Source organism: Podarcis bocagei (assembly GCF_964188305.1).
Source record: "Podarcis bocagei genome assembly, chromosome: 6".
Taxonomy (NCBI): Eukaryota; Metazoa; Chordata; class Lepidosauria; order Squamata; family Lacertidae; genus Podarcis; species Podarcis bocagei.
In genome coordinates, this window is record NC_138130.1 from 98,223,947 (window position 1) to 98,248,979 (window position 25,033).

At 47.1% G+C, this 25,033-nt stretch overlaps 1 protein-coding gene across 11 annotated transcripts in view; it reads left to right on the plus strand.

Moving 5' to 3' along the window:
* The window catches only part of TENM4 (teneurin transmembrane protein 4), a 1,513,375-nt gene that overhangs the window by 1,395,496 nt on the left and 92,846 nt on the right, over positions 1–25,033 (plus strand). For 9 of the 11 annotated variants that reach the window (XM_081197251.1, XM_081197258.1, XM_081197257.1 and 6 more), the window contains 2 exons: positions 6,163–6,189; positions 18,776–18,922. In XM_081197251.1, the coding sequence (XP_081053377.1) occupies positions 6,163–6,189; positions 18,776–18,922 (174 nt within the window). The remainder of the gene's footprint in view (positions 1–6,162; positions 6,190–18,775; positions 18,923–25,033) is intronic. The other 2 variants (XM_081197259.1, XM_081197260.1) reach the window with 1 other exon arrangement.

Below are 25,033 nucleotides of genomic sequence, written 5' to 3' on the forward strand. Positions count from 1 at the left end.
TAACCCGGGGCAAGGCAATTAATTTGCGCCCCCTAACCCGGGGCAAGGCAAGTACAGTAATTTACTCTCCCAAGCAGCAGCAGTGAGGCTTCTCTTTCCCCCGCGCTCTCCTGGAGCTGCCTCTTTTCTTTCCTTTTTTCCCTTTCTCCAAGGCTTTTCGCTTTCTCTCCTTAATTGATTCCTCCTCCACACCGCAGCGTTTCCTGGCTGCTTCCCCCCCCCTTCCCCTCTCTCTCCTCCTCGCTCTGCTTGCCTTGCCCTGCCCTGCCTGAGGGCGCCCTGAGGAGACTCCGCTCTCCTTTTTGACCAGGCAAGGTGGAAAAGTCTCTTCCCGCCCCCTCGCCAGACTCCCTGCTCGGCTCGGCTCACTAGCCAGGCGGCCAGTGGAGAGAGAGCCGCAATTACCATAAAGCTCCTCTCCCTCCGCTTCGCCATACTGTCAAAGCCCCGGCAGCAGCGGCAACGGCAGCAGCAGGCGCAGCCAGACCCCCGCCAGCCAGCCAGCCAGCCAGCCCGCCCGCCCGGCTTCCTCTCCTTTTTTTGCCCGCGGCAGAAGGCTTCGCTCTCCCCCTTCCGCGACCTCCTCGCCAAGCCGAGCGAGCGCGGGCTCCCTAACCCGTGGATTTTAGTAGGGGCAGAGAGCTGCTAGTGCGAGCGCGCCCCCCGCCCATGTTGCGCCCGGTGCGGCCAGCCCCCCTGGCACCCCTCACGCTACGCCACTGGCCCCATTTCACCAGGGAGCCCGGCTGTTCCAGGATGTCGTTCAGCATGCAATTGTCATATCTCCACCCCATTTTAGCACAACCGTAAACCAGCCACTTCACAGCCCTTCCCCAGACCAACTCCTCCATGCTGCCATCTCAGGGTATTACCCTTTCTCCAAACATCTTTTTTCCTGGTCTACTAGGGGTGTTTTGTTGTTGTTGTTTTGCATCAATGCAGTTGTGGACAGCCACATTCAAAAGTGTTTTGTCTTAAGGCAGAAATTCGAAAAACAAACAAATGCTCTTACAGATAGGGAAGGCCTGTTGCAAGATGGAGAGTTTGCATAGGATTTGTTCTGTACCTCCTAATCAGCTGTTTGCAAGCCTACTCTGGCTGGCTGTAAAACCATTTGGGCTTCTTCTGGGGGGAAACTCCTAGCATTTCCTAGCAAAGGGAACCTGGAGCTTATAGTTAGAAAACTGACTTCTGCCACAGGAAATGATGCACGAGAGTAGTTTTCAGCTAAGGAGAAGTCTCTCCTGGAGGAGGTGAGCCTTCCTTGCAGGATTACTCAAGAGAAAGTCTTTCTTTTCTTAAAAAAACTCAAATGCAAGTGAGGTTTTTTTGAGCCAGACCCAGGATTGGGGCCTTAGCAACAAGATGTGGTCTGAAAAGCAGCCAATTTTTCAAGTGGGAGGACTTTGCAGTATCACTAATAATAATAATAATAATAATAATAATAATAATAATAATAATAATAATAATAATAATAATAATAATTTTATTGTACCTGACTCAGTTGCCTAGCCACTCTGTGTGGCTTCCAACAAAATAAAAAGGAAACACACCAAAACATCAAATATTCTAAGCATCCCCAAACCAGACTCCCTTCAGATGTCTGCAAAAAGTCATGTGATTGTTTATCTCCTTAACAGCTGAAGGGAGGGTGTTCCACAGGGCGGGTGCCACCACCAAGAAGGCTCTCTGCCTGGTTCCCTTTAACTTTGCTGCTTGCAGTGAGGAAACCGGCAGAAGGCTCTCAGAGCTGGACCTCAGTGACCGGGCTGGACGATGGGGTTGGAGATGCCCATTTATTTCTACACATCCCTTTCTTCCAATTTCCAATTTATTATTTATACCCCGCCCATCTGGCTGGCCTTCCCCAGCAACTCTGGGCAGCTTCCAACAAAATATTAAAATACCGTAATGCATCAAACATTAAAAGCTTCCCTAAACAGTTTGAGACTGCCCTGTTTTAAGTCTTTGTTGTTGCTGTTGTTTAGTCGTTTAGTTGTGTCCGACTCTTCGTGACCCCATGGACCAGAGCACGCCAGGCACTTCTGTCTTCCACTGCCTCCCGCAGTTTGGTCAAACTCACGCTGGTAGCTTCGAGAACACCATCCACCCATCTCGTCCTCTGTCATCCCCTTCTCCTTGTGCCCTCCATCTTTCCCAACATCAGGGTCTTTTCCAGGAAGTCTTCTCTTCTCATGAGGTGGCCAAAGTATTGGAGCCTCAGCTTCAGGATCTGTCCTTCCACTGAGCACTCAGGGCTGATTTCCTTCAGAATGGAGAGGTTTGATCTTCTTGCAGTCCATGGGACTCTCAAGAGTCTCCTCCAGCACCTTAATTCAAAAGCATCAATTCTTCGGCGATCATCCTTCTTGATGGTCCATCCTTTATGGTTTTAAGTCTTACATGCTGCCTTTTCTACTCTGAACACATAAAATGAGGAGCTGCTGACAGTCCATGTTTAGCAGGATGTCTCTGCCCCCGTTGCTGCTTTTATCCTATAGAATCATAAAATCATAGAATTGGCGGGGACCTGGGGGGGGGTAATCTAGTCCAGCCCCCAGCAGTGCAGCATGGTCTGTCAAGGGTGTAGGGAACACAATAGTCGCTGAAAAAACAAGCATTACACCACCATAAAAATCCAATATTTTGGGGATGGGAGTGGGGAGAGGATTAACAAATGGCATATGTGAAAGGACATTGGCATGGAAGGTCATTGTGTGTGGCAAGCATCCCCCCTCATCCCAGTGTGATTTTTCTGCATGGGCGCATGCGTCGCCGACCATAAATCGCCATTACATCATGTCTCCCTGCCTGCTTTATCCCTGATAAAAATTGTGTCATCCACTCCAACCCCTCCTCCCCCCCCCAAAGTGGCTGAACCCCCATCCTGACCCGTAATTGACATGCTCACAGGTAAACATTGCTAGGTGTCTCTGGCAGAAGCGGGAGAGGCTTCTCCTTAACGTTCGACCAGGGTTTCCCAAACTTGGGTCTGCAGTTGGACTACAGTTCCCATCATCCCTGACTGCTGGACTTGCTAGCTAGGGATGATGGGAGCTGTAGTCCCAAAACAGCCGGAGACCCAACTGATTGCAATGATTTAAGCAGAAATGCAATGCACCTCCCAGTACGGAGGGAGACAGTGACCAGGTGAGTTTTGTACCTGCTCAGTGTGCTGCCTGGATGCTTAGAATTGTAGGCTTGGAAGGAACCCCAGGGGTCATCTATTCCAACCCCCTGCATTGCAATAATCCTGCCCTGAGTAGCTGCGAACCACCAGTCTCCTGATTAACAGCGTGCTGTTGATGGACAGAGTCTTGGCCTCTCCTGCTTTCCTTTATTAGGGTTTCTTATTTTATTTATTTTCTTTCACTGTCCTGCAACCTACTAAGCCAATTCATGTTTTGCCTGGTCAGTTAGCCATTTCTTACTTCCTATACCTTTCAACCAGATTTGGACTGGGCTAATAATAATAATAATAGTACGTTTCCAAGCACAATTCAAAGTGTTGGTGCTGACCTTTAAAGCCCTAAACGGCCTCGGCCCAGTAGACCTGAAGGAGCGTCTCCACCCCCATAGTTCTGCCTGGACACTGAGGTCCAGCGCCGAGGGCCTTCTGGCAGTTCCCTCACTGCGAGAAGCCAAGTTACAGGGAACCAGGCAGAGGGCCTTCTCGGTAGTGGCGCCTGCCCTGTGGAACGCCCTCCCACCAGATGTCAAATAGAACAACAACTACCAGACTTTTAGAAGACATCTGAAGGCAGCCCTATTTAGGGAAGCTTTTATTGTTTGATGTATTACAGTATTTTAATATATTTTTTGGAAGCCGCCCACAGTGGCTGGGGAAGCCCAGCCAGATGGGCGGGGTATAAATAATAAATTATTATTATAATTATTATATTATTATAATAAGGAAGCATCCAACCATGCAATCTCCCACCTTAAGCAGCCTTAATAGGAGGGGTGCATCAAGAATTGCACCGTATTATTCTGCGGGCCCCACAGCCTGGCTCTTCGCTGCAAAAGGATGGCAGATTCTCCCAGAGACTGCGGTGGAGACCCAGGTAACTTGGGCTGCCTGGATAAGGCTCTGAACCTGTCGGGCGTTTCCTCCTGGTGGTGTTTCCCAGGTGCTTCCATTCTCCTTTATCCTTGAGCGAAAGTGCTGAACCGCCAGGCGACAGCTGAGGTTGTCCCATCCCGGAGCCAAGTCATCAATCTCCTCACCTCCTCGCTTGCACATACGAATCTCGTGCTTCCTCCTGCCCTTTTAGACGTACTAGAGTCTAGACTCGAAAGTGGGGGGAGGGGGACGCGCCCAAAAAATTCTTTCGGAGGTCACGACCCTTCTAGTTGGGTGGTCTTGCCTGAGCCAGTGCAGGAGGGGCTGGGTGGAGTGGGGGGAAGAATAAATGGAAAATACAAGGAGTCGTTTGAGAGCCAGATTGGAAGGAGCGTGGGAATGGTGCCCAAATTGGAGAAGCAAGCTTTGCCCAGTCCTTACTTGGACGACGTTTTAAATAAGAGCAAAGAGCTCGGCAGGATGAGAGCTTTAGCTGAAAATATCTCAAACCCTCCCCACTTCTGAAGTTGTCGACTGCTCAGAAGAAAAGGAGCTGTTCAGTCACCCCATCGGCTAAATTTCCCGGGGGTTCTTTTATATTACGGCCACTCTGGCTCTGACCTTAAGCCAGCCGTTTAAACTCTCTTTTCTTCTGCCGAGTTCCTTTATATCATCGTGGTATTTGCCCTGCCCCTTTGGCGAGGTTAATCCGCAAAGTCAAAGCAGTTGGCTGCAGGCTGTACCGGCGAGGGGGGGCACCCTGGTTCAACGCCCCTCTTAAGAGACGCTGAGCGCAAGCACAAAGAGGGGAGGAATTGTCTGGCAACTATGGAACACCCTGCAAAACTTACTTTTGCCTTTGCCATAAATTGGCCTAGGGGCCCATGTTGTTCGCTTATTTCTGAATTTTATCTACCACCTTGCCGCCATCCCCATAAGTTGTCACCTTTTAGCCGGGGACCTGGATGAGGCCGCCCTAGCCATGAGGTGGAGTGGAGAAGCTGTCTCTCCCTTGGCTTAGCAGTGATTTTGAAGGGTCTGCTCAGTGTCTGGGTTGCGAGATGACGTCACCAGTTGTGACCACTGTGATAGACAACTGTCAGTCAAAATTCAGAACACTCAGGGTTTGTTTGTTTTCCCTTTCCCTTTTTTTAGTGCTGATAGCTCTCTAGGGAAGAGGTAGAATATTCAGACCCTGTTCTGCTTGCCTGTCTCAGAACTGAAGCACTCACGACCCACCTGTTCTGATTTTACTTTTGGCACACATTTACCACCTCACATTTCCATAGAGTTGGGAGGGACCCTGAGTACAATCTAGTCCAACCCCTGCCATCCAGTTGTCCCGTGCGGGGATCGAACCTCCAACCTTGGCATTATTGGCCCCACGCTCTAACCAGCTGAGCTATTTGTCTCTTATGAAATGCTGATCATTGAAAGGTTCAAAACTAAAATTGGTCTTCCTGCAGTAAACTGGCAGGAAACTAGATTGTAAGCTCCTTTCGGGAGAGACCTGGCATTTTTGCTGGTGCTGCTGGACGCAAAGCAGCACGTAAAACGATGGCACTGCACAAACTATTAATTGCAGAGAAAATGATTTTTTTTGGGGGGGGGGATTCCCAGGTCCTTGGAGCTGGTGGCTGGTCTTTTCCACTTTACGTTACCCCATAAAGCGCTGTGTGCATTGTTGATGCCCTCTAAATGAATGATAGGCAGGAAGAAAAATTCATTTAGCGGCAGCCATGGCAAGAGGTTGCTGTAGCCGTGAAAAGGCTCGCAGGACCTTCAGGCTGGCTGCCATTTATTCTGACCTTATTACCCGCAGCACCCAAAATAAATAAATAGACCTTTTCGCCATTCATTGACTGATGGTATTGGTACTGTCCCCTCCTTCCTTGCCACTTTTCTGCTTCTCCGTAACAAAGGCTCGGTCTCCTGTTGTTGTTGTTGTTGCTGATGTCGTCATTTTCCCCTTTCCCCAATCTCTGACCCTCCTCCTCTCCATCCCGGCGCCTCTGTTAACACTTCTGCACTGTCTCGTACTAAGCTGTACTGCACTTGACTCAACCCTACTTTACATGTCCTGTCTTTTATCTCCCAAGCTCACTATCTGGATAAGGTAGTGAAAGGTACGGTGGTCTTCCTTTCCTCTTTTTTCTCCCTCGTTTGTCTCTGTGTTTGAAACCCAGGTAGACAACCCTCCCCATTTGTTTGCACGCACCCGAGTCAATAAATTAGATGGCATCTTTTCTCCATGTTCACAAGCGCTCTCACCTAATGTATGAAAAGCCTGGCTTTTCAGGCATTTAGGCTGAACGGAGGGGGAATGTTGTTGTTGTTTTTTGCAACTTCCATCATGTCATATCCATGTTTCCTCTATCCTACCCATTCCATCTCTCCTTCCCACCTAGCCAAGTTATTTGGGGGTGGGGGTGGGAATAGCAGCAATTACTGCATCAGCATGTGGTTAATAATAATAATAATAATAATAATAATAATAATAATAATAATAATAATTGTATGGCCCAAGAGGTGAAGACACAGGTGAGTGTGTTTGATGTACGAAGTCTCTTGGTTTCCAGTTTGAAACTAGTAATCTTGACTGTAGCAAAATTCAGCGGGGCCAAATCTGTTAGGTTTCTGTTTGTGCCACTGTGCAGTGCTTGGAGTCATAAGACTCTGTTTACATTCCAGAGATTCCAGACTGTTGGAAGTCTCACCGGAGACAGGAGACGGATGTTGATGTTACTGGTTTCCTGGTACCAGTTGCCTCTCTGCTTTCACAGAGAGAGGATGTATATTCTTTTCTGCCTGCGTAGTTAGAAATAAAACTCTTAGCAATGTAGCTCATATTTCTCGTCCTTCTGCTGCTTGTATACTCTGTGTAATGAGGGAACGTGCCTGGAGCCTCATCAAAGGCTCAGGTTGTCAATCACTGTCGGAGGACTCGACCGGAGGAGTAGCTCGGCCGAACGCAAGTGAAAATCTCCAAGTGAAGTTGACCCGTTGATGCATTTATGATACGTGCTATAGGTCAGGGCTAGAGAACAGTTGGCCCTGCAGATGTTTGCTGGGCTCCAGTCCTTCAAGTCCCGCAGGGCCCTAGTCTCTTGTGACAGAGCATTCCACCAGATTGGGGCCACAGCCGAAAAAGCCCTGGCTCTGGTTGAGGCCAGCCTAACCTTGGCCTGGGATCTCCAAGATGTTTTTGTTTGAAGACCGTAAGGTCCTCCGTGGGACATACCAGGAGAGGCGGTCCCGTAGGTACGAGGGTCCAAGGCCATATAGGGCTTTAACGGTTAAAACCAGCACCTTAAACCTGACCCTGTACTCCACCGGGAGCCAGTGCAGTTGGTAAAGCACCGGGTGAATGTGATCCCGCGGCGAGGACCCCGTGAGGAGTCTCGCCATGGCATTCTGCACCCTCTGGAGTTTCTGGGTCAGCACTAATGAACTAGCCTCTATTGCTGAAAAAGCCCCCAAACATGGAAGCTTTTCCACTGCTTGTGCACACAGGCGCACACAAACACACACACAGACCCCAACACAAAACCCACCCGAATCCCCACTTGAGAGAAACATTGGCTCACAACCAAGCTGGCGTCTGTCCCCACAAACAAAAAGTAGAGAGCTGCTTTTCAAATAAATCCATCAAAATTAAGCGAGAATGAGATTCAGGCCTCCGTGCTTTTAAGCGAGGTTTTGTTTTCAGCCTTCGAAACCACACACTTTCTAAAATGTCTCACCCCCCACCCCCCAAAAAAAGCCGTAAAAAGACTGTTCCAAAGTCAGTCTTCATCTTTCAAGACTCTCCTGGGTTGGGAGCCGCACTTTATTAATTTAATTTATGGAATTATAGCTGCAGCAGGAGAGAGAGATACATATATGCTGGAGAGTATTGCCTGCCATTTCGAAACGTGTTGCTAATTATGCATATTATACGCAGAGGCCACAGGCAGCAATGCTTTATTGTTATGGCTGTCATGATGGCAGTAGATTTGATTGACTTGGACAAGCGCATCCTTTTGAAACTGCAGTGGTACTGCTGCGCATAGTTGTGAGGCCAGTGTGTAGGGAGGGTGCTGTTAAGAAGGCCCCCTGCCCCACTAAAAGCATTTGATGGTCAGTTATTGGCTACAGAGCAAAACCAGGTCGCTTCTCCTTTATATCAATGCGTAGGCCTGCAACCCTGTGCAATCGAACTTGGGAATATATCCCATTTAATTCAGAGGGACTTCTTTCTGAGCAAACGTGCTTTGGATTTTGCTGCTGGTTGATTAATCTGTCCCTCTAGAGACTACCTTACACTGCGTTTAAAACCAAAATTGCATTTGGATAGAAGCTGTTTCTCAAGCGGCTAGTCTTAGTCCTTATAACCCTGTACCTTCTTCCAGAAGGCAGAAGCTGAAAGAGATCATTTCCAGGGTGCGCACTATCCTGCACTATCTCTGCAGCTTTCTTGTGACACTTGGAAGCATAGATTTATTTCCATCTTAAGAATATATTACAAACTGTGATGAATCGCAGCAAGAGCTTGCCTGATCCAACATCCTGTTTTCCAAAGTGACCAGTAAGATGTCTGTGGGTAGCCTACAAGCAGGGCACAAGGATGACCTCATATCCTGGCTCTTGTTCCCCACCAAGTGGTATTCGGGGGACATACTGTTGTAAACAAAAATTGCCCTTTTGCCTAATAGGGTATCCAAGAGCCCGTATAGAGTCCTTACGTAGGTTCCCTATTGGTAGGAGAAAATAACAGAGGCCAACCAGAGAATATTGAGAAGCAAAGCAGCTAGTAAGCCTGATCTTTATTGATCTGTTGCAACAGGGTGCTCCCCTCACCCGCAGGAAAGGAGGAGGAACCCAGAACAATGGCGTGCAAGGCCTTATATGGACTTTTGAAATTGCCACCCTGTAGATCAAGACCACCCCCAGAAACATCATACCTACATCACAGAAAAGGCGGTCTAAAACAGAAGTTTGAATGTTGTTTTTCTCCTGTTGTTGTTTATCTCCTGTCTGGCAGGTTACTTGATTGGATTGCCTGGGGAGCCTGGCCAGTCTTTTTGTAATGATAAATACTTACTTCCTGGGCCAGGTCGCAGGCTCACACCCTATTCAAACACAGACATACCCTTAAGACAGGATTTGTGAAGGAAAAGACAATGGGGAGGCTTTTCCATTTTCCTTTGACCTTGCAGAGAAAACATTTGGTCAGTTTGGGACAGTTTGGGAATCAAAAATGGTTCCAGGTCGGTCTTCCTGTGCTGATCTATGTACGTGCTTGGTTGGTACACTTATGAACATTTACCATATCTAAGACCTCAAAATTCCTATCATAATACTTCCTGTGATCCTGGAACATCCTGGTGACTAGTAGCCATTTACCACCTAACCCTCCATGAGCTTCTCCAACTCTGCCTCCTTAACCCCAGCAGAACATGCCCAACTCATATCTCCTGCCCAACTCACATGCTTTTCCCTCTTTGCCAGGCGCCGCTGCCTTTCCGTTCTCCGTCACGCGGCGGTGGACCTCCGGATCAATTTTTTGACCCTCTCCCTCTTGGCAGCCTCTCTTGGACATCCAAGAAGCAGAGAGGGTCAAACCGTGCTTGCAAACAGGGGAGACGGCAAGAGTGGCGAAACAAACGCTAATCCCCAGGAACAGTAAAAGCTGCTTTGGCAAGCCAATTAGCCCTTCAGGGACAGAGAAACTTTGCAACAAAGGCTACTGCTCCTTGCCAAATTGGCCGCTTCGGAATGGCTGCCCATCTCTGTGGCGGCTAGCTTGTTTTCCCTTAATTGAATGAATGAAATGCCCCTGAATTTCTTTATGTTGCTTCCACACACACACACCCTTTTAAGTATCCTTTGTTAGCTCAAGGGACAAGGGTCTGCTTTTGTCTATGTTTACCCACTTAAAGGGGTGGCAATTCTTGCAAATAATAGGTGCCTCGCTCCCCATTCCTGCCTCTCATCTCCAGGGGGGGGGGGCTGGGGGGCACAGCAAATTAAAAGATAACAGAGGAACAAGGGTGGGTAGAGAAAGAGGATTTAAAGGCATACCTCATCTCCTTCAGATTCAGAGATGTGAAGAAGTGAACATCTCCATTCTTCCTTGTTCGTTGCCCTCCTTTCATTTCCCCCCTTTTTTAAAAAAAAGTCATCTATAAAATACTTGCTTTATCTTCTTTGAATTAACCTTGCAAGCCAGGAACTGAAGGGGATAGATTGTACTTTGTTAGGCAGGGCTGGTTAACATCATCATCATCATCATCATCATTATTATTATTATTATTATTATTATTATTACTATTATTTATTTTATTTTATTTATTTGTTGAATTTATATACCACTCCTATACCCGGTGGTCTTAGGGCAGTTCACAGAACAAAATCAAAATAGAAAACTACAAAATAAATAATCAAAATAAAGAAACAACCCAATACCCCCCCCAAAAAAAATACCACCACAATTTAAAAGGGCATAGGATGTCAATCAAATCAACCAAAGGCCTGGTTAAAAAGGAATGTTTTTGCCTGGTGCCTAAAGGTGTACAGTCAAACCTCGGTTGTGGAACATAATCTGTTCTGGAAGCCCTTTCAGCTTCCAAAATGTTCAACAACCGAGGCACAGCTTCTGATTGGTTGCAGGAGCTTCCTGCACTAAAGCGGCTTCTGAAAAATGTTCAAAAACTAGAGCATTTACTCCTGGGTTTTCAGCATTCGGGAGCCGAAATGTTCCAAAACGGAGGCGTTTGGGATCCGAGGTTTGACTATATAATGAAGGCGCCAGGCGAACTTCCCTGGGGAGAGCATTCCACAGATGGGGAGCCACTGCAGAGAAGGCCCTGTTCTTGTGTCGCCACCCTCCTCACCTCTCGAGGAGGAGGCACACAAAGGAGGGCCTCAGAAGGTGATCTCAGGGTCCAGGTTCTTGTTGTTGTTGTTGGAGGAGGAGGACACAAAGGTTACCTTCACACTTTGTCAGGCCAATGAACTTGGTCTAAAGCAACCTTCTCTCTCTCTCTCTCTCTCTCTCTCTCTCTCTCTCTCACACACACACACACACACACACACACACACACACCTCCTGTCCCTGCTGACATATGCAGATCAGCTGAGGGGGAGAGTTATCTCTACCTGCTCATCAGATGATTCATATGATGACAGGTGGGGACACCCCCCCCAACCCGCACTGTGTCTGCTTTACATTAATTTTCTCCATGCTTCTACCACTGAAATCGGAGGAGGGCAGGGGCAGAATAAATGCCTTTGGGAGCTAGATCAGGCCCCAGTCCGGGGGTTAGCCAGCCCTCCCATAAAGTTTGCAGCAGGTTAAAGCGAGCGTGCTTGCCGTAAACCTTCGCGTTTACGACGCACTGCGGAGTGATCGGCACTTGCTGTAGCTTCCAGCCTCCATAACTCTTATTGCTCACATGAGCAGAATGCATGGCTTGAAGGGAACACGCCATTTAGGCATTCCTAATCATTAGCACGTTTGGGGTTGGAATTGCCAAATCAGCCGTTCTGAGCTGAGCTGGGAGAGACTCTGTTGGATTTGGTCTGCTCTAATCCAAACCAGCAAAACAATCTGGGCGTTATCTACACCAGAGACTTGAATTGGTTTAATAGCTGTCCCCTCACCCCCCAGAGAACTAGCTGTGGGAATTGCAGTCATTTGAGGGAGCGAGCAGGCAGAAGTCTTGAGCATCAGATTGTCAGCACGCTCAGAAAACTACAGTCCCTGGGGTTCTTTGGGGCAAAGCCCTTGGCTGACGAAATTCCAAACTCAGTCGCAGCGGCCGGGAGCCAGTTTGCATTTCCATCCACACAGCCAGACAAGGTTTCTGCAAATCTTTATACTCGACCCGGTCTCACGGTGGAATGATTGGTGATAAACACATGCGGCGTGTACATAGCACTTCATACACATCATCTCAGTAAGGGATTCATCACTCTGTTCTGTCAGCAAACATTAAGGAAAAGGGGGTTGAAACAAGATACGATTGCAGGCGGAAAAAGGAGCCGGGGAGTCGGTGAAGAAACTTTTTGCGCAACTGCTTTGCTGCAGGCTGAGCTTGGGGGAAAACACACAGATTCAGCCATATCTTCTCAAGACATTGTTGTTTAGTCATGTCCAGCAACAAAAGTTTTTTCTTGGTATGAGCTTTCGTGTGAATGCGCACTTCTTCAGATACCAAGTGTGCATGCACACGAAAGCTCATACCAAGAACAAACTCAGTTGGTCTCTAGGGTGCTACTTGATGGCAGAAAGTGAGGCGGAATTAAATAACCTTTTAATGAGGGTGAAAGAGGAGAGTGGAAAAATATGGTCTGAAGCTCAACATCAAAAAAACGAAGATTATGGCTACTGGGCCCATCACCTCCTGGCAAATAGAAGGGCAAGAAATGGAGGCGGTGAGAGATTTTACTTTCTTGGGCTCCATGATCACTGCAGATGGTGACAGCAGCCACAAAATTAAAAGAGACCTGCTTCTTGGGAGAAAAGCAATGAAAACCTAGACAGCATCTTAAAAAGCAGAGACATCACCTTGGCGACAAAGGTCCGTATAGTTAAAGCTATGGTTTTCCCAGTAGTGATGTATGGAAGTGAGAGCTGGACCATAAAGAAGGCTGATCTCTAGCTTTTGAATTATGGTGCTAGAGGAGACTTGAGAGTCCTATGGACTGCAAGAAGATCAAACCGATCCATTCTGAAGGAAATCGGCCCTGAATGCTCACTGGAAGGGCAGATCCTGAAGCTGAGGCTCCAATACTTTGGCCACCTCATGAGAAGAGAAGACTCCCTGGAAAAGACCCTGATGTTGGAAAAGATGGAGGGCACAAGGAGAAGGGGACGACAGAGGACAAGATGGTGGGACAGTGTTCTCGAAGCTACCAGCATGAGTTTGACCAAACTGCAGGAGGCAGTGGAAGACAGGAGTGCCTGGCGTGCTCTGGTCCATGGGGCCACGAAGAGTCGGGCACGACTAAACAGCTAAAAAATGAAGGTGCTTGTGGACATTATATATATTTCTACTGCCTCAGACCAACACGGCTACTTACCTGAATCTAGAACCCAAAAGCCAGTTTTGTGTTTTTTTATAGTGGGAGTAGATCACAGTCTCTTGGGAGTTGGACATTCCTGTTGGTAGAGGGAAGTAAGGGGCTGATGGAGCTCATCCAAATGGGAAGGTACCCTATCTAGGAGAAGGAAAACTCTGATCCTAAACCTCCACTGCCTTGCAAGATATCATCAGGCGATATAAGGAGTCAACCCTACACAAATCTGGAGTGCGAGTCCCTAAGACAGTTGGATGGCACCTTGTACGCCTACTTCCGGCAGCTTCTTCCGCCAAGCAGGTGCCAAACATTTTACTCTGCTTTTCTTTGGACCACACTAGCAAGACCAAAAAAGGGGGTGTCTTGTCATCTGGGCAGCCCAGGACCTCCAGACACAGTGCCCAGGCTTGCGTCCTGAGGAGGTGACTTCAGTGCTGCTAATGCAACAGTTTGACTTCAAAGAGCCAGTGTGGTGTAGTGGTTAAGAGCGGTGGACTCGTAATCTGGGGAACTGGGTTCGCGTCTCCGCTCCTCCACATGCAGCTGCTTGGTGACCTTGGGCCAGTCACACTTCTTTGAAGTCTCTCAGCCTCACTCACCTCACAGAGTGTTTGTTGTGGGGGAGGAAGGGAAAGGAGATTGTGAACCGCTTTGAGACTCCTTCGGGTAGTGAGAAAGCAGGATATCAAATCCAAACTCCTCCTCTTCTTCTTCTTCTCCCCCATTTAAAGACTAGCGGGGTGAAGGGTCTAAATAAGAAAAAACCATGCTGTGTAGAGAACCAAGTAATCCAAATTTGTGGACAGGGGTGCAACAAAGTTCTCAGGGATTTTGAAATGATGATTCCAGTTGCATCCATCTATGCCCATCTGGAAGTATTTCCTTCCCCACCAAAATCTGAAGGGCACAGCAGAGCATTCCCATTTCCTTTTTTGCTGGGTGGGCAAGGAAGGAAAACAATTTTAATCCCTCCTCCCACCCAAGCTCCTTCAGCCTCCAACGCTAATCTCTAAATCAACCCTCTAGAAGGAGCCTTCTGAGGGAAATAGGAGGGTTATGACTGGGACTAATTAAAGAGCTCTAATTGCCCAGATCATTAGCAGCAGATTATTCCGGCTACCAGTCTCTAAAAACTGCAAGGTAATCACTCGCTAATCTGAGTAAATAGGCTTGGCAGAAAGAGGGAAAATGTCATTGTATATATGGAGCAACTGGTTTTGTTTGCTTCCACCCTCCCAGACGTAGCTTCGCTCATTATTTGTGCCGGAATGTCAGGCAAGAGCTATGCATGGGAAAACAATAATGACACTTGGTTTGGTACTGCTGGTGCCTCAGTCTCCCATCATGCTTGTTCACCTCCTCCTCTGCTGTATGCCACGGAAGATAATGAGAAGCATCCGCTTCCAGGTGTAAATGAACTATGGTTAGTCAAGGGCGACCTGTGGTTAGTTTAAACTATGGCTTCGGGAAACGAGCTGAGGTGAAACCGTGTTTTGTGATCCTGCTGTGTTCCAGCAAACCATAGCTAAAACTAACGCAGACCCTGGTTCCAACACAATGACAAACTGTGTTTAATTTAGTTACAGATAGGTAGCCATGTTGGTCTGCCATAGTCAAAATAAAAAAATTCCTTCCAGTAGCACCTTAAAGACCAACTAAGTTAGTTCTTGGTATGAGCTTTCGTGTGCATGCACACTTCTTCAGATACCAAGAAGAAGTGTATCTGAAGAAGTGTGCATGCACACGAAAGCTCATACCAAGAACTAACTTAGTTGGTCTTTAAGGTGCTACTGGAAGGAATTTTTTTATTGTGTTTAATTTAAACCTGGAAGCAGATGCTACCAGTTTTCTCCTCCACTGCCTGCTAAAGGGCCCTCGTATTTACAGGACTGCCTCTCCTGGTCTGCCCTGCAGAGGACCTTAAGGTCTATGAATAACCATAGTTTAGAGGTCCAGGGCCCTAAGGAAGTCAGACTATCCTCCACCAGGGCCAGGGCCTTTTCAGTGATGGCTCCGACCTGGTGGAATGCTCTGTCCCATGAGACTAGGGCCCTTCAGGATTTAACCTCCTTCTGTTGGGCCTGTACGACAGAGCTATTCCGCCTGGCCTTTAATTTAAATTCAGCCCGATCTTCTATTTCCCTTCCCTCCCCCTCCCCTTTTATGAAGATTACCCGCTCTGAGACCCCACAGCTAATTCTCTCCTGGCCTCCTCCCTGGCCCAAGTAGGACTAATTCAGCCAGCTAGCCCTTATTAGACGGATTTCCCCTAAATTGATTTCTGAACTTTGAATTGTATTGTTATTCATGTTTTTATACTGTATTTTATGCTGCTTTTACAATTAAGTGTTTTAAATTTGATGTTAGCCGCCCTGAGCTCGGTTTTTGAACTGGGAAGGGCGGGGTATAAATAAAAAATTATTATTTATTATTATTATTATTTTGAAAGGAGGTGAAGGAAGAAAATATGCTCAATCGCAAGCCTTAAACAAGCTCATTTTCAAAAATTAATAGTGGCCTGGCTTAACAGTCTTGTAGCCCTCCTGCACCATGGATTTTGTGTTCTCCGCTTGTCCGTTATCCCTCAAACTACCATGATAAACAGGTGGTGCTCATCTGTGCTAACAGCTGAGCCCTCAAGCTTGCTCGGTTTTGGCACCAAGCTTGTAAAAACTTCCATTTGGGTCTCCTTGCCCAAAGTCCATTCATATGTTGACATTCTAGTCTACAAGAGATTCCCCTTGAATTCTAAAGTGTCATTGTGTTGCTGCAGGAAGTAGGGGACTTACAAATGAAGGATGGGGAAGCTGTTGTTGGACTGCAACTCCCATCAGCCCCAGCCAGCCCCAGTCCAACAACATATTGGAGGGCCACAGGTGTTGGGAATCTGTGTACGTGCAGCTACTCACACAGAGTCAATTAAGGTTTGGCAGACAGCCAGAAGGTCATGTGAAGGAGTAAGCCTGCCTGGTGATAACAGAGACATGGAACCAGCTCCCTGATTGGTCAAGCTCTCTCAAAGGAGTGATAATTAATGGCCTACTAACTGGAATGTGTTCGTTCAGAGTTCAGTAGTTCTGTGTGTCAGTGTAGGAGTTGTGAGTCGTGTCAGAGAGAGCTAGCTAGAGATCCGTGTTCTGTTCCTGTATATAGTCCACTGTATATAATAAACACCTAACTACCAGTTCCTGGTTCCTGCTTCGTCTATCCTGTCTGCAGCCAAGTCGCCAATTTCTTCTGTGGTTTCTGTGTGTACTCTGCTAGGTCTGGCTAAGGTCCTGCAACTAGTCAGTAAGTTGCGAAACACCAATAGGTTTTCCCCATCCATAATAAGAATACTTCTACTGCAGTTAGTCTGGCTATGCTGGCCAACCATAACTATTTCAGAGAGCAGAAATAGTTATCCTGAACTAACATCCATCCACACTCTCATGAGGTGCTTAGGACAAATATTGAGTTTTCCAATGAACTAAAATTGAGAGAACTGGAGACTCTCCTGTGATAGCATACCCTCCAACGTTTCTCCAATGAAAATAGGGATGTCCTGTGGAATAATAATAATAATAAAAGCAGGATATTCCGGGATCAAATCAGAAACTGGGACGCCTTCTGTAAATCCGGGGCTGTCCCTGGAAAATAGGGACACTTGGAGGGTCTGAGATAATATGAATATATACACTCAGGAAATGAAGGAGGGACACAGCACACCATGCTTCTAGGCAAAATATAAGTTACAAGAATCTCAGGAAGATCTGGTTATAAGTTTAAGTGGAAACAGGATAATGACTGAAGACTGCAGACAAAGGATAGATGTACTGAATTGTTATGTCGTATTTATAGTCACCACTCAGATTGAAATTTGCCAACGATAAATGCAAGAAGCTTAAGGCTGATCAAATGAAAATGGATGTCTGCAATTATTTTTCTAAAAACAGGGGGCGGGGGACCCTGCCCGTTGGAAGTATAATTTACACTAGGCCCTACCTTAACTTTGTTTTGATTTGCTCTGACAAAAAGGTACTCAAAATTAGGACTCGAGCAACACACTGGAACAGATCAATGATTAATTCGATAAGACAAACTCTGTGTTTAATACCTTGTTGACATTCCCGGCAGTCGATAAATCCGTCACTGCCAGTTCTTTTCAAATACTTGGCGTTTTGTTTCCTCGGTTATTACTAGATTATTTAAAATATACCGTTATAACGGAGGTAACGAAATTGTTTACGAAGATGCTGAAGCCAAAAATGGATAATCCCAATCACTTTTTGGGGTAGGTTTTTTAAAAGAGAGAATGTGTTTTATTTTTGTAAATAGTTGGCTAAGAAGAGAGATAATGTAAATGGATAAATTGGTGGGCATATGTATGGCATAAAGAAGTAAAGCGAATGAAAGTGTTTGCTGTTAATGAAAATGAATCTTCTGCATGTTTTTTTTTTATGGAATAAGAAAAATTGCAGTATAATTGATGCAGGACATAATCTTCCTTTTACGTTCACTATAGTAATTTGCAAATTATTCCATTTGGAGATGAGAAAAGAAGTTGTTGTTTTTAAGGGGGGGGAGGACATTCCCAGATATCTTCCATTGTGATTGCATGTCCAACCACCCACAAATCGGGTTCAGATGCTTGCATGCCCTCTTAAAAAAAAGAAATGTTGACTTAAATGGTGCAAACCTCCTTTTGTAGTGGAAGTGCCAGATTCACGTATAAGCTAAACAAGCTATAGCTTAGGGTCCCACTCTCTTGGGGGACCCCAAAAAATTAAAGAAAAAAACCCCTGGATGTACATTTCCAAAATATAACATAAAAAACAAATAAAATAAAACATACATGCAGCAACAGTGTTTGTGTTATGTAGGCTTCTACGATGTAAGTGATAGGCCCCGCCTGCTAGCCTGCTCCCTAAAATATCACTGGTTTGCTCCTTTCTATATATAGGGTAAGGGGACACGGGTGGCGCTGTGGGTAAAACCTCAGCGCCTAAGACTTGCTGATCGCATGGTCGGCGGTTCAAATCCCCGCGGCGGGGTGCGCTCCCGTCGTTCGGTCCCAGCGCCTGCCAACCTAGCAGTTTGAAAGCACCCCCGGGTGCAAGTAGATAAATAGGGACCACTTACCAGCGGGCAGGTAAACGGCGTTCCGTGTGCTGCGCTGGCTCACCAGATGCAGCTTGTCACGCTGGCCACGTGACCCGGAAGTGTCTGCGGACAGCGCTGGCTCCTGGCCTATAGAGTGAGATGAGTGCACAACCCTAGAGTCTGGCAGGGGTACCTTTACCTTTTTATATATAGGGTGCCTCCATTCTGCATGGACGGGTTGCAAGGCAACATGTGCAAATGGCTTGAGATACCTATTAGGTCCATAAATCACCATATAGCATATATTCAACACACAAAAACAGCGACAATTCGTTGTTGACAAAGGGCAGCTGGACATATAAAGGGCCCCATTACCTTCAGCAGCTTAGGGCCTCATCAAACCTAAATCTGGCCCAGGGAAGACTGTTAACCACGGTTCTTGCAAGTCCCTGTTTTGTCTAGACACAACAGTTAGGTTGCATATTCCTCTCACTCCCCGACCCTGTTTTAATTTCCCAATGGCTTCCTGGTACGATGGAACTGTTCTTTCCCTTTCTGCCATTCCAGAGGGGTGTCCCGGCTTGTGCAACGGCAACGGCAGGTGCACGCTCGACATGAATGGGTGGCGCTGCGTCTGCCAGCTGGGCTGGAGAGGGGCCGGCTGTGACACGTCCATGGAGACAGCATGCGGCGACGGGAAGGACAACGATGGAGGTAAGGCACCCACCACTGTGGTTTGTCAGACTGCAGGTCTCCGTTGGCCTGCACCATCCTGAAAATCGGAGGGGGGTGGTGGTATCCCTGAATGTCCCCAAATGGCAAAGGTCTGTAGCTCCCAGGCAGAGAGTTTGCCTCACATGCCCCAGCTGCCGGCTTCGATTGCTGGAATTGCCAAGTAGGACTGGGGTATCTCCTGTCTGAAACCATGGACAGCTGCCATTGGTCAGGGTAGAAATGCTAAGTTAGATGGACAAGTGGTCTGGCTCAATAAATTACAGTGGTACCTCGGGTTACATAGGCTTCAGGTTACATACGCTTCAGGTTACAGACTCCGCTAACCCAGAAATATTACCTCAGGTTAAGAACTTTGCTTCAGGATGAGAACAGAAATTGTGCGGCGGCAGGAGGAGGCCCCATTAGCTAAAGTAGTGCTTCAGGTTAAGAACAGTTTCAGGTTAAGAACTGACCTCCGGAACGAATGAAGTTCTTAACCCGAGGTACCACTGTATTGCATTAAAGCAAACACTTCTGGAATTAAGCTCAATGTCCTGCAGAGGACGTGGACTGTTGGTCTGCCCAAGGCCTGGCTGAAGAGGAACGCTTTTGTCTGTTGCCTAAAGGTGTACAGTGGTACCTCGGGTTACAGACGCTTCAGGTTACAGATGCTTCAGGTTACAGACTCCGCTAACCCAGAAATAGTACCTCGGGTTAAGAACTTTGCTTCAGGATGAGAACAGAAATCGCGTGCCAGCAGCGCGGCGGCAGCAGGAGGCCCCATTAGCTAAAGTGGTGCCTCAGGTTAAGAACAGTTTCAGGTTAAGAACGGACCTCCGGAACGAATTACGTTCTTAACCCAAGGTACAATTGTATACTGAAGGCACCAGGCGAGCCTCCCTGGGGGAGAGTGTTCCACAAATAGGGAGCCACTGCAGAAAAGGCCCCGTTCTTACGCTGCCAACCTTTGGGCCTCTCATGGAGGAGGCACACAAATGAAGGGCCTCGGAGGAGGAACACAGAGTCCTGGTTGGTTCATATGGGGAGAGGCGGTCCTTGGGGTATTGTGGTCCTGAGCCATTTAAGGCTTTATAGGCCATTTAAGGCTTTATAGGGACTCTGTGGTTAAACCACAGAGCCCAGGACTTGCCGATCAGAAGGTCGGCGGTTCAAATCCCCGCGATGGGATGAGCGCCCGTTGCTCAGTCCCTGCTCCTGCCAACCTAGCAGTTTGAAAGCACGTCAAAGTGCAAGTAGATAAATAGGTACCACCCCAGCGGGAAGGTAAACGGCGTTTCCATGCACTGCTCTACTTCGCCAGAAGCGGCTTAGTCATGCTGGCCACATGACCCGGAAGCTGTATGCCAGCTCCCTCAGCCAATCCCGAGAGCCAGTGTGGTGTAGTGGTTGAGAGCAGTGGACGTAATCTGGGGAACTGGGTTCGTGTCTTCGCTCCTCCACATGCAGCTGCTGGGTGACCTTGGGCCAGTCACACTTCCTTGAAGTCTCTCAGCCCCACTCACCTCACAGAGTGTTTGTTGTGGGGGAGGAAGGGAAAGGAGAATGTTAGCCGCTTTGAGACTCCTGAAGGGGAGTGAAAGGCGGGATATCAAATCCAAACTCTTCTTCTTCTTCCTGCCAACCTAGCAGTTCGAAAGCACGTCAAAGTGCAAGTAGATAAATAGGTACCACCCCAGCGGGAAGGTAAACGGCATTTCCATGCACTGCTCTACTTTGCCAGAAGCGGCTTAGTCATGCTGGCCACATGACCCGGAAGCTGTATGCCAGCTCCCTCAGACAATAAAGTGAGATGAGCACCGCAACCCCAGAGTCAGCCACTACTGGACCTAATGGTTAGGGATCTCTTTACCTATACCTTTACCTAGGTCCAAACAGGCACTTTAAATTGGGCCCGGAGAGTAATTGGCAGCCAGTGCAACTGGGCCAGGCTCGGTGTAATGTGCTCAAACCGTCTTGCCCCAATGAGCACCAGATAGATACCCCGCCAAACACCTCCTTTTGCCCCAAATTTAAATTCTCATAAGGCTAAACCACCTTTCCTGCGGCGACATGCCTTTTTACTTTTCTTTCAATACTTTTATGTTGAGTAATGTCAGCCAAGTTTTTAAAATTGGCTATTAATAGCATAGGTTAGGATCTTGTTGCCAAGAAAGCTCTAGTAGGCTGCTAACCTTGGATTAGAAGTTAGGAGACATCGCACTGCGAGGGAGATAGAGGAATTAATAATTTGTTTTTGTTGTTTTTTTAAAAAAAATTAAATTTCACATAAACAAATATACATAACATATAATACAGAAAACAATACAAATGAATAAAAACAGCAAAGTAAGAAATGATAAAGAAACAAACATAAACAAACACAATATAATACAAATTAAAATATGTAACTTCCAATAATTCTCATTATACTACCTAGATTGTCTGTATTCTTTCCACAGATTCATATTATTTTATTTTGTATATAGATATATAATCCACTATTATATTTTAAATAATTATTGGTTATCAGTATCACCCTATTTCTGCAAGTATCTTATTGTTGGTACTGTACATTTTCAAGTATTCTTTAAATATTTTCCATTCCCTAAATACCTTTTGATTTGACATTCCTCTTAATTTTCCCAGTCAATTTTGCTAGTTACAGGTATTCTAGCATAAGAATTTACCGCTCGGTAATCGCTGGTAAAATTTCATTTTTCCAATTTCTTGCCACTCTTATTCTGGCTGCCGTAACTGCGTACATAAACAATGGTCTTCCATAATTTTTTTTATTATGGAAACCCCATCAACGTTACCCATATGGTTGTTAGGGGCCATATGAGTTATGGGGAAGGGTCAATAGCTCAGTGGAGCATCATCTGATTAGTATGCAGAAGGTCCCAGTTTCAATCCCTGGCTGCTGCCAGTCAGTGTAGACTATAGTGAGCTAGGGAAACCAATGTCCTGACTCTGCACGTCAGCTCTCTCCTGTTCCTTGAGAGCCAGTGTGGTGTAGTGGTTAAGAGCGGTGGACTCGTAATCTGGTGAACTGGGTTCACGTCTCCGCTCCTCCACATGCAGCTGCTGGGTGACCTTGGGCTAGTCACACTTCTCTGAAGTCTCTCAGCCCCACTCACCTCACAGAGTGTTTGTTGTGGGGGAGGAAGGGAAAGGAGAATGTTAGCCGCTTTGAGACTCCTGAAGGGGAGTGAGAAAGCGGGATATCAAATCCAAACTCTTCTTCTTCTTCTTCCTAAGACAGCAGTAAAACACAAGCATTGTCTGTGTTACCATATTACAAGAGCAATTCTATTTTCCAGGGGAGGGAGGTTGGAGGTAAACCCAAGGGAGATTATCTGTTGCAGAAGGACCCAAGGTTGTGGTTTTTCAAAACATATATCGAATGCTTAAGATAGTTTTGACATCTGGTGTGGTAAATGGCCCAGATTACTTCCTTTGGAAAAAGATTCAGAAATGAAGGTGCAGAAACCGCGCCCGTCTCTCGCTTCCCCGCGCCAGTGTATAAAAACATACATGCTATAAAACAAAGGACACTTTCTTCTCTCCCGCGAAACTAGATACCTCCGTCTTCATTTCTGTTTACAACAGGCTCAAAGCAGCGATGCCATTCACCACACCAGATGTGTCAAATATGTGGATTTGTGCTGTAATCTCTGCTTCTGTGAGCGAGGACCAAAAATTGCCTTTGGGGGGATTGGAGAAGAAAAAAATGTGGTTTTCTGGACGGGCAATCTGGACCCAAAACAGAACGGAAGAATGGAAGCTGTGGTTGTTATTGTCAGAGAGTGTTGCTCAAAGCTGGAGTCGCTCCTGGTCAATATTGCACAGATAGATAGATAGATAGATAGATAGATAGATAGATAGATAGATAGATAGCAAGCAAGCAAGCAGTTTTGGGACATCGGGATGGGGGAGAAATTCAATTAGTATTATTATTGCATTTTAATTGGAAACTACCAATAATAATATGTGAAGGAAAACACAGCTGTCCCCTTTGCCCTTCATGCACTCTGGATTTTGCAGTGCAGTTTCCCGACCAACTAGTGTATACAACGATGCATATATTTGGAGAAAGTGTGCCTAGCCAGTGCATTTGTTGGTTTCTAATACAAGAGACGCAGGTGGCGCTGTGGGTTAAACCACAGAGCCTAGGACTTGCCGGTCAGAAGGTCGGCGGTTCGAATCCCCGCGACGGGGTGAGCTCCCGCTGCTCAGTCCCTGCTCCTGCCAACCTAGCAGTTCCAAAGCACGTCACAGTGCAAGTAGATAAATAGGTACCGCTCCAGCGGGAAGGTAAACGGCGTTTCCGTGCGCTGCTCTGGTTCGCCAGAAGCAGCTTATGTGGCGCTAGTACGGAGCCCCTGGTCGTCTCACGGACTATTGACCCGTATACCACTAATCCGCTGCCACCAATCAGGTCCTCCCTGGTAAAATCACTTCGGTCTCAGTCAGCTTTTCAATTCATAAAGAAGAGTGTATTTTATTTCAGACTTAAAACAAAACTATTTCAGCCTTCCAAACAGTGTTCCTCTTTACTTTCTTAGTCTTATGTTCCTCTCTCTATCTGTGCTACCACCCCACACTCACGGACCAACTGCCCTAACTGTCTCTCTATTACCAACTGCCTTTCCCAACCACCCAACCCACTCAAACCAACCAACTACCCACCCACAACTCCCAACGAACTCACCCCCAGAACTCCTCCCAGAACTCCTTTATAGATCCACTGATGCCACCCCCCTGGGTCCTTTCTGTGCAGCCTATTTAACTATTTCCCCAGAACTCTCTCATATGTGGTAACATCACAGCAGTGGCGTAGCGTGGGTTGTCAGCACCCGGAGCAAGGCAAGTAATTTGCGCCCCCAACCCGTGGATTTGCGCCCCCTAACCCGTGGATTTGCGCCCCCTAACCCTAACCCCCAGATGTTGCGCCCGGTGCGGGCCCCCCCTGCACCCCCCCACACTACGCCACTGCATCACAGCTTAGTCATGCTGGCCACATGACCCGGAAGCCGTACACCGGCTCACTCGGCCAGTAAAGCGAGACGAGCGTCGCAACCCCAGAGTCGGCCACGACTGGACCTAATGGTCAGGGGTCCCTTTACCTTTATCTTTAAGAACAGAAGGAGATCCTGCTGGGTCAGGCCAATGGGACATCTAGTCCAGCATCCTATTCTCACAGCAGCCAATCAGATGCCTGTGGGAAATCTGCAAGCAACACCTGAGCATGAGAGCAACTCTCCCCCATCCTGTGGCTTCCAAGAACTGGCATTCGGAAGCGTTTCATAATAATAATAATAATAATAATAATAATAATAATAATAATAATAATAATAATAATAATATCTTTATTGTCATTGCCCCCATCGGGGACAATGAAATTATTTGACTGCTCCATAAAAGCACTAATTAAACAATACAGTATAATACAGCAAGGGAGATTAGATGACTTTCAAAGTCCGGGCTTCCCATTCAGGGCCGAGATCGCTCTGGAGAAGAAGCTGTTCTTAAGACGGCTCGTTCTTGTCTTCATCGTCCTGTATCTCCGTCCCGACGGCAGGAGCTCGAAGAGACAGTGACCAGGATGCGATGGATCTTTTACTATGTCCAGTGCCTTCCTATGGCACCTTGTGGCATAAATCTGCTCTAAGGTGGAGAGTGGGCAGCCAACAATGCTCTCTGCTGCCTTAACAACCCTGCACAACCCCATCCTGTCCTGGGCAGTACAGCTTCCGTACCACACACATAAGCCATAAGTGAGCACGCTCTCAATGGCACAGTGATAGAAGGCAAGCAGCAGTTCCTGCCTCTGACTGTGGGGCCACAGCACAACCAACGTGGCTCATAGCCATCAGTGGCCCTTCTCCCAATGCCCCTTTGTCCCTGTTTCGGTTCCAACCGGGATCAGGTCCCCGTGTGCTTGCAATTTGTTCTCATCCGCTTCAGCGGGACAGCTGGAACGGATGACTGCATCCGTTGCTGGCTTCCGCCTTGGCATCTCTGCCTCAGATTAAGACTGTAAAAGCCAAAATTAAACTGCCAATGGCAGTAGGCATGTGTTTTGGGGAGGAAACCATCAGCGGAGCATCT